We start from the raw sequence: 13,778 nt of genomic DNA, 5'->3' as shown, positions 1-13,778 counted from the left end.
AACAGACTGAAACGTGTGGTTGGATGGCTGCCATTTTCAGTTTAGGTTTTAGCAGTAGCAGTAAGGAAGACACTGAGGCCTCCTCCATTGGCTCAGCTGGGACTAACTACTATTTAGATTTTCCCAACCCAGAGCTGATTCTATCAGTTGCCCTGCTCCTGGACACAGCTGAGGTATGACAGAGACCCCCCACCCTACTGGCCTGTAATCAGCTTCCTTTAGGACTCTGACTGATATACCAGACCCTTGTTAACCCTATTATACCAGAGCCATTCTTTCACCTCATGTCCCTTTTTGTGTTATGTCTATCAAATTTAATATATTTGTAAATTACTTTTCGCACACCTGGCAGAAGGTGGTATATTAATATACTAAATAAAAATCACATTTTTATTTTAAATTAATTTTTAATTCCCTTTAATGCTGACATTTAACGTTATAGTATAAATACTGAACAAACTGCACACATTTGATAGGAAAAAGCCTAGTTAATAGCTTTTATATTTTCAGCTGTATATACTGGAGAACTTGTCTTAAGAAAAATGATTTAAAAGAGCCTGTGTTGCTATTGGATGGTTCTGGAATGGAACCAATGGAAAGTTGGTCTATTGAATCCCACTCAAACATGCTCACTGGTGCCTGGACAGTCACCCTTTGTTGGCACAGAAGAACAGTATCATGTGCCTAGTTTACAACACTATATTTTGCAGGAAACAAAGATGACCTATAGTAATGCATTCTTTTTCTTCACTCTCTGTGTTGACTTCTCCTCCCTTGATGGTCTTTGAAATCTATGCAATAGGAGCATGTATTTTTCTACATAGAATTAACCATTCCATCTCTGGCTCATCTGGTGTCAGGATATTTTCTAGAATATTTTCAGCAGCATGACTTTTTCCACACAGCACCTCTAGGATGACAACAAATTGTATTAGAAGTGCCTGAGAAGTTCATGTACAGCTGGTACATCTCAATAAAGAAGACACCGGATTAAACTTGTGCTTCAATTTTGAAAACTGTCAAGTTTGGAAGCCTCTTTTTTTCATTGCATGTTCTATAGGAAAAGTTAAACTGGCCCAGGTGATTAGATTTACTTATTGAATCTTCCACTACCTTGTTGTATGAATGCAGAAATGGCAATCTGCCTGATTTGGGGTCCCAGTGAGGTTTGCTGCTAACGACATCCCTAAGCAACCCTGCTACTCACAAGTAAATCAAATCTGCAAGCCTTTTGATTTGGGAGGACAAAATTGCATTTGAGTAGAGAAATGCTGACATCATGAAAAATGCAGCCCCTTAATCTGACTGTCTACTGACAAATATACTTTGTATCCAGTAAAGCATTTCATGCTTGTCAAGTGGAAGGTGTTTATTTCACTATACTTTCCACTCCCTTTGCTCCAGCAATACAATATTTCAATCTACCTTTTCACCTGTGGAAAATATGCAACATCAAATGTGCTAAGCCTAATTTAATACTTGGTATTCGTTTGTGAAACTCTGTGCAAGAGGACATACAGTAGGATCACAGACTGTTTTAGGTGTGAGCAAGACTGGACTGAACTTTTAAGCAGTTAATAGCATGTGATTAGTTATTAATCACTATCAAGAGGCAGTTACTTGAACAACCCTTAACCAGCCCAATAACATTTCCAATAACTACACTTTATATGTATGCACTGAAGTGTTTCCTTGGTAATGTAACAAATACCTACTATACAATGATGTCATAAACTCTGCCCACTCTTCCCAGCCATTCTCTGACAGCCTGACGAACCCGGATGTCTGTCACGTGACAAGTCAGCTGACTGATGCAGGGAAACACTGCTGGCTGGAGGGCTGTGAAAATTTGGTCTGGAAGGGCCTGGATCTGGTTAAGAACTGTCAGTACCATGTTGGTCCATGCCTAAAATAATACAGGGGAAAAAAGAGTGAAAAAATGGTCTGAGTTGGTATAAACATAGCTATAGACTTAGTGCCCAATCCTATCCAGTTTTCCAGTGCCGGTGCAGCTGTGCCAATGGGTCATGCACTGTATCTTGTGATGGGGCAGCAGTCACAGAGACCCCCTTAAAGTATGGGAACATTTGTTCCCTTACCTTGGGGCTGCATTACAGCTGTACTGGTGCTGGAAAATTGGATAGGATTGGGCCCTTAGCTGTTAAAAAAGTTTGAAGTGCAAAATAAGAATGATGATTTCAGATAAAAGGGAGCATCAAAATTAAATAAGCTCACCAGTTGCCATAGCCTTCCTTTACAATTTAGAAAGTGTTTTTTTCCAACTTGAAAAGAAACCTAGATAAGCAGAAAACTTGGTTGTGACAGGAACAAATGGAAGGCCCTTTTCTATCCCAAGCTATCTTGGTGCACTGAGCATATGGTGCACCTGGGCCACGGCAAGATGTATGGAGAAGTCTGTGGGACAATGGAACCAAAATAATAAACTAAAAGAAATACTCTATAAGGAAGGCAGCAGATAGCATCAGCCAGTGGCATAGCTAAGGGGGGGGTCAAGGGAGTACATTGCTCCAGGTATCAGGCCTTGAGGGAAGGTTGGAGGAGCTTGAAACTAGTGGTCAAAATTGTGGTACTCTATGTTCTATATCACCGGAAAGGTAATTTCATACAGAATGCAATGAAACAACACTGAATTATCTATTCTACAGTACATCGTAGCAAAAGTTATAGCAAATAACCATAAAAGGAAAACACACCTGCTTTATGTAACAGAAGTGGATTTCTTTAACTCTGAATTGACCAATGAGACTGATTGTTCCGAGAGCCAAAGAGGTCTTATTATGATAAAGCATGGAACCAATAAAGTGTTAGTACGAGTCAGCTTTCATTTCCATGTATCATATACAGTTACCCCTGCTAACTGGGTAAAGAGGCAATTTTGCAAGTCCTGTTCCTCTTAGATTTGCCAGGGGGAGAATACCTGTCCTTATTCACCCCAGCACAGTGTCTTTTCTAGTGGCAGTTTGCTGGTGTTCTTCTGCATCTTTTTAGATAGTGGCTCCCTATCCCAAAAGGGCTCACATAGCTATTTTATTTTGGGGGCAATCCAGAGGCACCCTTGGGCTGGCGCAAGGGACTTGAAGCTGCTCTGAACTCCCTGGGAACAGGGGTCAGGATCCGGTATAACTGCCGGGTCCCAGCCCCACCTTGCGCCAGCCCAGGAGGGTCACAAATGTGCCATAAGGCACGAATGTGCCTCTTCGGGAGTTGGCAAAGCTGGTGCGCAGAGGCGTGTGGCCTGCGGTGACTGACACAAGCCTCCGTGCCGAGCTGAGTTGATGCAAGGCTCTAGGGTGGGTGGGGAGGAGGCCGGAGGGAGGCATTCCAGGGTGGGAGGAGGATGGGCGGTGGGCGGCTCCAGGGAGCAGGAGGTGGGCTTGGAACCTGGCAGTTACGCCAGATCCCAACCCGTTCCCAGGGAGTTCGGTGTGGTTTCAAGCCGCTTCACTCTTGGACTTGTGGTGCAAGTCCAAGGAGACCCATGGGGCGAGGGTGCCTTACGCGGAGGTAAGGGGAAAAGTTTCCCTTTACCTCTGGCTAAGCTACTTTGGGCTCCTATCCTGTGCTGGATACAGCGCAAGCCTCTTGGCTTGCCTGTTCCAGTGCAGGATTGATTGCGCCCTTTGTCTGTAAACTGCTTTGTGAACTTGTTTTTTTGGTTGAAAAGCGGTATGCAAATGTTCCTAGTAATAATAAGTAGAGCTAATTCTAGAACTCCTATTCAGTTGTGTGCATGTCATCAAGTAGGCCACTGATTTTTTGTTGGTTATTTTTTTGTTGGGCGACCTGTGCTTTTTTTTGCTTTCCCTCCCCACTTTCGAGGGGAAAAAAATGCAGAAAAGTTGTCGGCTGCTGAAAGCGGCGTGCAATCACTCTAAACACACTGTAACTAATTGGCAGTGATGTTGTGATGTCATTGCAATGACTTCCAGAATTTGTCAGATTGTGGTGTAAAAAATTTTTGTGCCTCTGGGTGCCAGATGCCTTAGCTACACCACTGGCATCAGCAACTACTGAGTGATACCAGGAACGGTAGGTGCATCACAAGCAACCTGATAGGAGCTGAAGCTATCAGAGGAAGCTCACAGAGAAGCAAAGTATCCTTACTGAGGCTTGATATTCGGCAAGGGGGCCTGGAACCCATTCCCGTGTGCGTGGATAGATGTAACATGTTAATATTTTGCCTACGGTGCCAAATGCTTCAGGCAGGCCCTGGGTGACAAAATAGGAGTGTTCCATATTCTAGAACAATTAAGATTTCTATAAGAGACATTTCCTGCTTATACCCAAATGAGGACCGGAACTGCTTTCATTTACAATATATACATTTACTCCATTTTCTTACCTGTATTTGTGCCTCACCATCACGGATAGATATACTGAGTGAGCTGACTGTAGAACCAGAGCGCGGCCTCTTCTCTTGTCTCAAAATCTCTGGTCCTGCACTGAAGGAGTGTCTCATTTGGCCTTGATCGACCAGATTTTGTGGCCTTTGTGGGAGGGGTGAATCTGGTCCCCTTGTGCTTAATGGCTCCCCTTTCTTGTCAGCTTTCATCTCTTTGGTGAACGTGGCCATGTTATGCTGCTGTTTTCTCTTCTTGTATTCAGTCATGAGCTTTGATATGGTTTTATCTGTGGCTATGGTGTAGATTTTGTTGCCAGCACTCTCCCACCATTCTTTTTTCCTGCCTTGGTCTTTTTTCTCTCCTTTGGGACTCAGGGGTGGAAGAAGCAGCACATCTCCATTTCCTCCCTTAGGAGTGAGATTTTCAGCGAGAGAGTCTCTAATTTGGCTTTTGTCATCTTCCGAAGGGGTGTCCTTCCCAGACAGCCCTCCTGTAGATGGGGTGGATGTTTCAGACTGAAATGATGGAAGAATAAAGAAAGGGTCTCCCCTGAAGACTGGGAGCTCATCTGCACTATTTTCCAAATCCAGGTGCATCTGAATATAATTGTTACATAGTTCCATGCATAGCTTATGAAGCCTTTTAATTAGCCAAGCCCAGTCTGCATTGCTGACTGGCTGAACGCTTAGTGATGGCAGCCTGGCTCTCCATTGTCTCTTCTCCTTCCCTCTTGGTGGGCTTACTTGAGCTGTCTCTTCAAAAATGTCCTCATCTTCTGAGGAGCACTGCTGGGATGAGTCAGTGCTTCTCTCGTCATCCTCAAAGAGGATTTTCTTCACTTGTTCTGCAGTGATGTTTTCCTGGTTGGTCACAATAGCACAGATCAAGGCATGGAAGTAGATGTTAAAGCTCATGGCTGACTGGCGGTACAAGTTGGCAGCTCCACCAATACCAGATACCTTCTTGAGCAAGCACTTCAGCCCAGTTCTTGTGTCAAACTCTCTGGCTGTCCTATAGGAATCCAGCAGCAAGTCAAAGATGACAGCCAAATTTTGCATAGAAATGTACCTGAGGAAGCCAGCCAGTTTGGTTTCTGGCAGTTGTTGGGTCGTCTTCTCTTCAGCTTGAGAGGGCCCTTTCACAAACTCCTCCAACAAGATATCATATAAATTCTGCAGTAGCACTTGATGGGACAGCAAGCTCACCACTATTGTTCTGAAAGGGATACTTCATGCAGCGGGGGGGGGGGAAGGGAGAAGAGAACAGATTTAGATCACTATCACTAAGACTTATTTAATCAGTCAATGAATCACATTTAGGCTCTTCCACTAAGAAGCTCAGTGGGGAAATACTTAAATTTCCAAAATAACCTGTATTCAGAAGATTTTCACTATTTCTTATGCTTCTATCCCACCTTTCTTCCATCATGAAACTCAAGGTGATGCAAGATTGGGCTCCCATGGGGTCCCCCCATCAAAACATTAGCTTCAGCAATGTAGCTACATTATATGCTACCAGGACCATGGCCCAGGACCCCATTATTGAGAGAATAATATAACACACTCCAGAGGGGACAGGTGTAGTATCCCAGAATTTATCCATGAGAGATTCCTCCTCACAACTTACATATAACTGTTATTTGAATGCTCCAAAATTTAAACAAGGGGGTATTTCGTACTTAAGTTTTTAACAAATAGTGTCACTAAAGTACTTCTGCCCAGCCCACAGGTGTACACCTTTGATTTCTGTTGTGTATATGCGACATTGGGCAGAAATGACTTAATCTTTCCTTTAAACAGTTTGCAGGCCAACGGCCCAGTTCTTTCAAAGGCCTGTGCCGGTGCTGTAAAACACTTTGCGGCAGCACAAGACCGAGGCTGGAGCCTTCCTGCTGGCACCAGCAGAGCAACAGAGGCCCTCTAGAGCTGGTAAGTTCAGCACAGCAGCAGGGGAAGGTGGGAGAGTCAGTGCATGCCAAATCTCAAGGCCCTTCCCAGGCTTGACCCACCTGCACGGATCAACACAGACTTGAACCAGCGATATTGCCAGTGATACCCAAGTTGAACTGGGGCTTACACCAGGGCATGGGAATAAATACCACCTTATCCAGAGGGAACCTCCAGTAGCCAAAAATCCCCCGTGGGATACAGCATAGCATTTAGGCTGGATTGGGCTGCAAGTGTCCAAACCACTAACTTTAGATTTAACTTTTATAATTACCATTCCAAATAAAATCAAGTCTTTGCAAATTCACTGCAAGAATTGATTCATTGCAAAATACAAATAAGCATTATTAATTTACAATATTAAATGCAAACACATTACAGAATAATTGTGACTCATTATTATTATTATAGCAAGGTAACACTGTACAGACTATAAACTATAAAGTTTGAGGGTTTTAACCAGCCATCTAGGGGGTCCTATGAAGCAGCTTCTGACAGAGGATCTGTCAGGAACATATCGATGTATATAAGGTTCTGGATTGATCCAAAAGAGTAAAAGTGAAAGGCCAAGAAAGTGCATGTGGATAAAGGAGGACAAACAGATAAAGAGTTCATTAAAAATATAGCATTTAAAAACAGAAGACACTTTTTCAGACAGGACTGAATACAAACATCTATCTGTTCTTGTCTATAATCAAATGCAATGATGCTTCCATTCAGCTACATGGAATGTTAAGTAACCACCATGTATTTTTTCAGCTCTAGGTCCTTCTTATTAAATTGTGCTCTGAGCACAACATTGTTCTGTTGTGCTCTGACACTCTCTAGTGGCTGTTCTTGAACAGTGTTTTTTATGCCTCAGTCCAAGCTTGGACTATCTACTGACCAAAGTGACGTGCCCCACTGCATGCATATTTTGATTTAGTGGCAGATGTGGCTCTGGGTTGTGTTTCCTTTTAGAGTGTAGGCAAGTCATTCATAGTGAAATATTAAGAATGCCAGCACTGTGTGTGCTAGCTAGTTTCCTTGCTACCCAAGGTCATTAATGGTAAACTAGCAGATATCCCACAATAACATATTTGGTGCTTTTGCACAACACAGTGGTGAGGAGGGGAGGTTGATACACAGGAACTTTCTCATGGGAGTTAGGCTTCCACTTCACAAGTGTTTCATAGAACAGTCCCCATCCATCATGGGGCTGCAACTACAATCGTACTAGCTCGCTTACTTGCTGAAGAAAACCAAAGTGCAATCATTTAAACTAGGCAGTTGGTAAACTGCAATTTCCTTTTGCTCTAGTACACTTGGCTAAGATGATACATTCTCTGGAAGAATGTGAATCAAATGTTGGTTAAGAACGTACATTTGTTTTTTGGCATGAAACCGCATGGGAAGAAAAGAAGCTCCCTTACCCAAGTTTCCTGTGCATTTATGCAGCATTCCAAGGGGGGAAAATCAGAAAGAGAAACTCCACTCAGTGAAAACAAGATTTCAGCATTGTTACTGATTTGTACATGCAGGACACGCTCAAGCAAGGTATCAAATATTGTGATATGCCTTCTATGGTCAGGGAGCAGCCATACTTTACCATAGATAAAACTGCTAAAACAAATTAGGAAGTCTTCATACATTGTTTATAACACAAAGGCACCTTTTGTGTAGGCAAACAAAAGACAGCATGAATGTTGTTTGTTCTGCACCAGTTGCATAGCTTAAGCAGAGGCGGCTTAATCCAAAAGGAAAAAAAAAGCCCTCCAACACAACGCACACAATTATGGCACACACATTTTTCAATTTGAAAATCTCCAACTGGGGGAAGGGCAAGTAACCATGAAGCACTCCAAACCCTAGGCAACTGAGGAAGGTTTGGTCCTTGAGACAAACCCAGTAGCACAAAACTTGCTCCCAGGAAAGAAAACAGCCACCCAGGGTGCCCTCTGGGGGAAGAAAGATGGGATAGCAATACGATAAATAAATAAATAAAATATGAACAGAGACGCCTGCATTGGCTCGGTCATGTCGTGAGAATGGATGATGGCCGGATCCCAAAGGATCTCCTCTATGGAGAACTCGTGCAAGGAAAGCGCCCTACAGGTAGACCACAGCTGCGATACAAGGACATCTGCAAGAGGGATCTGAAGGCCTTAGGAATGGACCTCAACAAGTGGGAAACCCTGGCCTCTGAGCGGCCCGCTTGGAGGCAGGCTGTGCAGCATGGCCTTTCCCAGTTTGAAGAGATACTTTGCCAACAGTCTGAGGCAAAGAGGCAAAGAAGGAAGGCCCATAGCCAGGGAGACAGACCAGGGACAGACTGCACTTGCTCCCAGTGTGGAAGGGATTATCACTCCCGGATTGGCCTTTTCAGCCACACTAGATGCTGTGCCAGAACCACCTTTCAGAGCGTGATACCATAGTCTTTCGAGACTGAAGGTTGCCAATACAATACAAAATATGCACAGCTGTGGAAGAGATTAATCTTGCCTCTGCCTCTCTTCTTGCCCATTCATCCAAACTATGTAGGGTAGGCCTCATGGCAGCTACAGTCATGGTTGCTCAATGGAACCTCCATAGTCAGAAGCAGACACAGAGGACAGAACAAGCAACAGGGACTAGCTCTCATCTTCATACCTTCTTGTTAACTTTTAAAGCTATTGAACTGGTTGCAAACAGAAGGCTGGTGAACTTTGATCTGATTCAGCCAGGCAACTAACAAACAGCAGATTTCAAAATGTCAACCATAAATATGGAAATTGGATCCAAGAGCTGACATCTTTATGCAATACTTCCTTGCGAGTCACTTTACACATTTTATCCTCCCCCCCTCCCCCAAACTGGCTCATCCACATCCAGCGTCAACAGTTGCAGGCCTCAGAGTTGCAATAATGGTCTGCATTCTACGTATGCTTGCTGTTGACACCAAGGTCACTCTGCGAATGCTAAATATGACCTGAGGCAAGACTAGAATGGTGGGATGAAAAAGTGTCCTTCACTGCAAATAATGGACTATAGTCACACTTGGGATCAGTGTTGACTGTCTTTCATCCTTCACAATGACAGGCACATTTGTCCAGCTTTAAACATTTGTGAAGATTTTCCCTTTCTTTCCCACATTTTCTTCATGGGTGACTTGTATTGCTTTCCCTTTTGCATTAGAAAACCTTGCCTTACCTCTTCTGCGTATGGCCATTGGGTTTCTTGTCAGGAGGCAGTTCAATGATAAGCACGCAAGACTGAGCATGTTCAAATCCCTCTTTGTTGTTTGGAGTTTTGGGGGAGCACTGAGTATCTAACATGAACACCTAGAGAGCAAATTTCATGTCAAAACTTGCCAAGCTCCTGTGCCAAGTGAGGGAAGGAGTACAGCACAGCAACACAACACACAATTTGCCAGTGTCACGCCCTAGGTTAAATCTCTGGCCTTGAGTGATGCCCCACAATCTTCTTCACAAAACAAGTCTGGATCTGGGATGAGATCTTAGAGGAGGACCCCATTGCCAGCCCTAACGACTGTGGATATCAAGAATTCCACTCAAACAAGACTGAGCAAGGTGTGAGACTATAGTGAACTGCCCATTCAGAATAAGGAGTAGCCAGTACAGGCTCAATTGATCAACAGTCCCAGTCAACTACAAAGCAGTTCCTTCTATATCGTAAGCCTAGGACTGCAAATGGAGTTAATAAAACTGCAAAGAGCACACAGAACAAGTGATGATCCTCTCCCTCCAACAGAGTAACTTAGGACCCAATCCTATCCAACTTTCCAGCACCAACGCAGCTGTACCAATGGAGCATGGGCTGCATTGTGTGGTGGTGGTGGTGGGCAGTCACAGAGCATCCTCAAGATAAGGGTACATTTCTTTGGAAGAAATGCATTGTAGCTGCATTGGTGCTTGAAAATTGGACAGGATTGGGCCCTTCGACTTGCTTACTGGGTCACCGAGTGCAAGAATAGATTTCATTACAAACATTATCATGTCTTCTTAGAGACCTCAACTAGGGAAGAGAAGCAAGGTTCAGAAACACCCAGAAGATGTATTAATTCTAGCCTTTTTTAATTGGCTAAAGAAGCCATATCTTTATCAGACTCTCTAAAAACAAAAATACTCCCCACAGCCACCCCATAAAGAAAAAGAAAAACTTAAAATGTTAACAGATCTAACTGGGAAGTGGTTGTAATGCAAACAGTTTGGGCCAATGTTAAATTCCATGGATTTCACTGAGAGTGTTAAGGTTAAACCAACCTTAGCTCAGGTGCAATTTTGCACACATTTGCTCACTATACAGATCCTGCTTTGGGGGCATGGTCATTTACCTGTTGGGCCATGGCCCGTATTCTCCAATATTCTGCTTCAGCACGAGGTGAAAGGGATGGGGCTGCCACTTTTACCTCACAGGCATCACCACTAAAGTTTTCAGAACCACTGTGGAAATAGCCCAACAGATTCTACCAAAAAAAAAAACACACAGTAACATTCACATCGTACACGGTTTGTCGAGCAGCCAATAAGGCATTTTACATTGATAAAAAGTTCTAAGCTTAATTTGCTACAGCATTGACATCTGAATTTCCCTCAACCATGTGATGAATTTCTGGTTTCTTCTCCTTTTTTAAAAGGCTCAGAAATGCACTTTAATGTATGTCAAACCTGCAATAAACATTTACTAAGGTGGACATGATGCACCTATCCTCTGTGGCAAGGGGAATTAGCACTAGCCACATAGACTGGCAACTGGATCTGTGCTGTCAATATAAGGGAAACAGACTTAGGGCACAATCCTGAAAATGAGTTGGGCTGGCACAAGTCCCTTGCCGTAAAGCATATTTGCGCCTCCTCAGGAATAAGCTGCGTCGTCGGCGCACAGAGATGCGCTGATACACAGAGGCTGAATCCAGCCTTCTTGGCAGCTTCCTCTGAAAGGCTTGTGTCAGCCCAGCTGGGCCGACACAAGGCTCTGGGGTAGGTAGGAGGGAGGACTTCCTGGGTGGGGGGAGGACATGGGGGTGGGCGGGCGGGGAGCAGGAGGTTATGCCGGATCCCAACCTCCATGCCCAGGGTGATTGGAGTGGCTTCAAGTTGCTCCGCTCTCCTTGGACTTGTGCCACCTCAGGAGGTGGCGCAAGTCCAAGAAGACTCATAGGAGAAAAGATGCCTTACCCAGGGGTAAGGGAAAAAGTTTCCGCTTGCCTCTGGCTGAGCTGCCTTGGGCCCCTATCGTGCGCTGGATACAGCACAAGCCTCTTGGGTTGCCTGTTCCAGTGCAGGGTAGGATTGAGCCCTTAATAGCTTTAAGTGATTCTGGGGAGGTAGATCCATGACTGCTACTCCCCCATTTGAACACTGAGAATGCACGGAGCCACAATAAGTCACTTGGCTGAACTTGTGGAGTTCATGTGTGAACAGCAGATGCTCCTAGTGCAACAGAAATAGTGGCTTCTGATATACCATGCAAGTGCGTTTCTGCTTCCCGTAAACAATGCTGCCATGCAAGCACTCCCCAAAGTGGAAGACGTGGTCATATACGAACTGTTGTAGGTCAGAGTAACCCATCTAAGAAAACACGGGGAGGGACAGCATAAAGGAAAACATAGTCATACCTTCACTGGCTCAAGAGTAGCTGAGAACGCATCCTGGAGCGCACAGCATGCCAACCTCCACATTTCTTCTGTAAAAACAGGGCCAGCTGTCACTAGTACATACCTGTAGGCAAGGAGAAAGATGGTTGTACAAACTCTTTCTGTTTACAACAGAATCACAAAATTGGGATTGGGAAACCAAACAGCTGTTCTTACTGATGCTGAACTACAAAGAGCCAAGGGTGGTCCAATGTTTAGACCAGAGCAGCTTGGGACAGATATCAAGCAAGCTGGTTATACTTCCAGTGCAACATCGAAGGAGGAACTCTTGCATCTCTCCCCACCCCCATGAAGTAGCATACAAGTTCCAAGTACATTAAAGAGCTCCTGTATCCACTCTTTGTGCTTCTAAGTAAGGGCTTGAAACTACTCCCAACTTCAAGTGCCAGTTCAGCCACAGATATATTGAATGCCTTGGGGACACCTGAGCCATCAAAGACTCCATTATCTGTTGGCAAAAGGAGGATAAAATACACCCTAACAATAGAGAGTTGCTATAAATGACAAATCAATTGGAAAATATTGTGGCTTAATGACACATTATGTCTTTGAGGAACTATCCTCTCAATACATCATATTTTACCAGCGTAAACTGAGGTGCCATGAGAAGAAAGCAAAGATAATTTATCATATTCAAATGTGTCAAGAACTATTATGCAGCAATAATAAGTTAACTCCCATTTCTTTTAAGTAACTTTTTATTTACCACATACACATCACTGCATTTCTTGATGGGGAAGAAGGCACGGTACAAATGTTCCCTTATTCCCTAACCTCTGTACTTGTGAACACTACCTGAACTGTGGAATATGTTTCCAAAGCACCTATGGAAAAATACCTGATGTGTGATGCAACTTTCTCTTTTGGGGGGAAGTTTAGTAAGACAGTTGCACAATCTCCTGCTTTATTGCTAATGTCAAAGGTTAAAAGCTAGATTTTCTGGATTGTGATCTGTATCTGTGATCTCATGATACCTCACATAAAGAGACTAGCAGAAGTATCTTGCTAAGGTTATGATTTGTCAGGTGCTTTCTTGGTTCAATGGGAGAAGTCCCTAGAGATAAATCCTTCTTTTTCTTCTAGGGAAACTACCAAAAAAGCAAAATAGCACTGATTTGGATTTTAACAGTCTCCATTCCCTCCTGTAACTTAGCTTGTATATGTGACTAAAATTGCATATGCTTCTCCTGTTCACACCCTGCCCCCACCCCTGGTTAAGAACATAAGAACAGCCCCGCTGGATCAGGCCATAGGCCCATCTAGTCCAGCTTCCTCTGTCTCACAGTGGCCCACCAAATGCCCCAGGGAGCACACAAAACAAGAGACCTGCACCCTGGTGCCCTCCCTTGCATTTGACATAGCCCATTTCTAAAATCAGGAGGTTGCATATACACATCATGGCTTGTAACCCATAATGGATTTTTCCTCCAGAAATTGGTCCAGTTCCCTTTTAAAGGTATCCAGGCCAGATGCCATCACCACATCCTGTGATAAGGAGTTCCACAGACCAACCACACGCTCACTAAAGAAATATTTTCTTTTGTCTGTCCTAACCCTCCCAACACGCAATTTTAGTGCATGTCCCCTGGTTCTGGTGTTATGTGAGAGTCTAAAAAGCATCTCTCTATCCACTTTATCCTTCCCACACATAATTTTGTATGTCTCTATCATGTCCCCCCTCAGGCGTCTCTTTTCTAGGCTGAAGAGGCCCTAACACTGTAGCCTTTCCTCATAAGGAAGGTGCCCCAGCCCAGTAATCATCTTAGTGGCTCTCTTTTGCACCTTTTCCACTTCTTCTTTTCTTGTGTCATTATCTATATTAAGGGTGTCAAG

The 13,778-nt window shown here is 44.0% G+C and overlaps 1 protein-coding gene across 1 annotated transcript in view; it reads right to left on the bottom strand.

The window, feature by feature from the left end:
* Positions 1 to 1,714: 1,714 nt before the first annotated feature.
* ARFGEF3 (ARFGEF family member 3) overlaps positions 1,715 to 13,778 on the bottom strand; it is an 82,633-nt gene continuing 70,569 nt past the window's right edge. Inside the window, exons 30-34 of the mRNA XM_066611238.1 lie at positions 11,907 to 12,009; positions 10,623 to 10,754; positions 9,479 to 9,609; positions 4,364 to 5,591; positions 1,715 to 1,906 (exon numbers count right to left, since the gene is read on the bottom strand). Of these exons, the coding sequence (XP_066467335.1) occupies positions 1,715 to 1,906; positions 4,364 to 5,591; positions 9,479 to 9,609; positions 10,623 to 10,754; positions 11,907 to 12,009 (1,786 nt within the window). The remainder of the gene's footprint in view (positions 1,907 to 4,363; positions 5,592 to 9,478; positions 9,610 to 10,622; positions 10,755 to 11,906; positions 12,010 to 13,778) is intronic.

The sequence above is a fragment of the Tiliqua scincoides genome, chromosome 1 (assembly GCF_035046505.1).
Source record: "Tiliqua scincoides isolate rTilSci1 chromosome 1, rTilSci1.hap2, whole genome shotgun sequence".
Classification (NCBI taxonomy): Eukaryota; Metazoa; Chordata; class Lepidosauria; order Squamata; family Scincidae; genus Tiliqua; species Tiliqua scincoides.
This window is presented reverse-complemented; position numbering and strand designations above follow the sequence as displayed.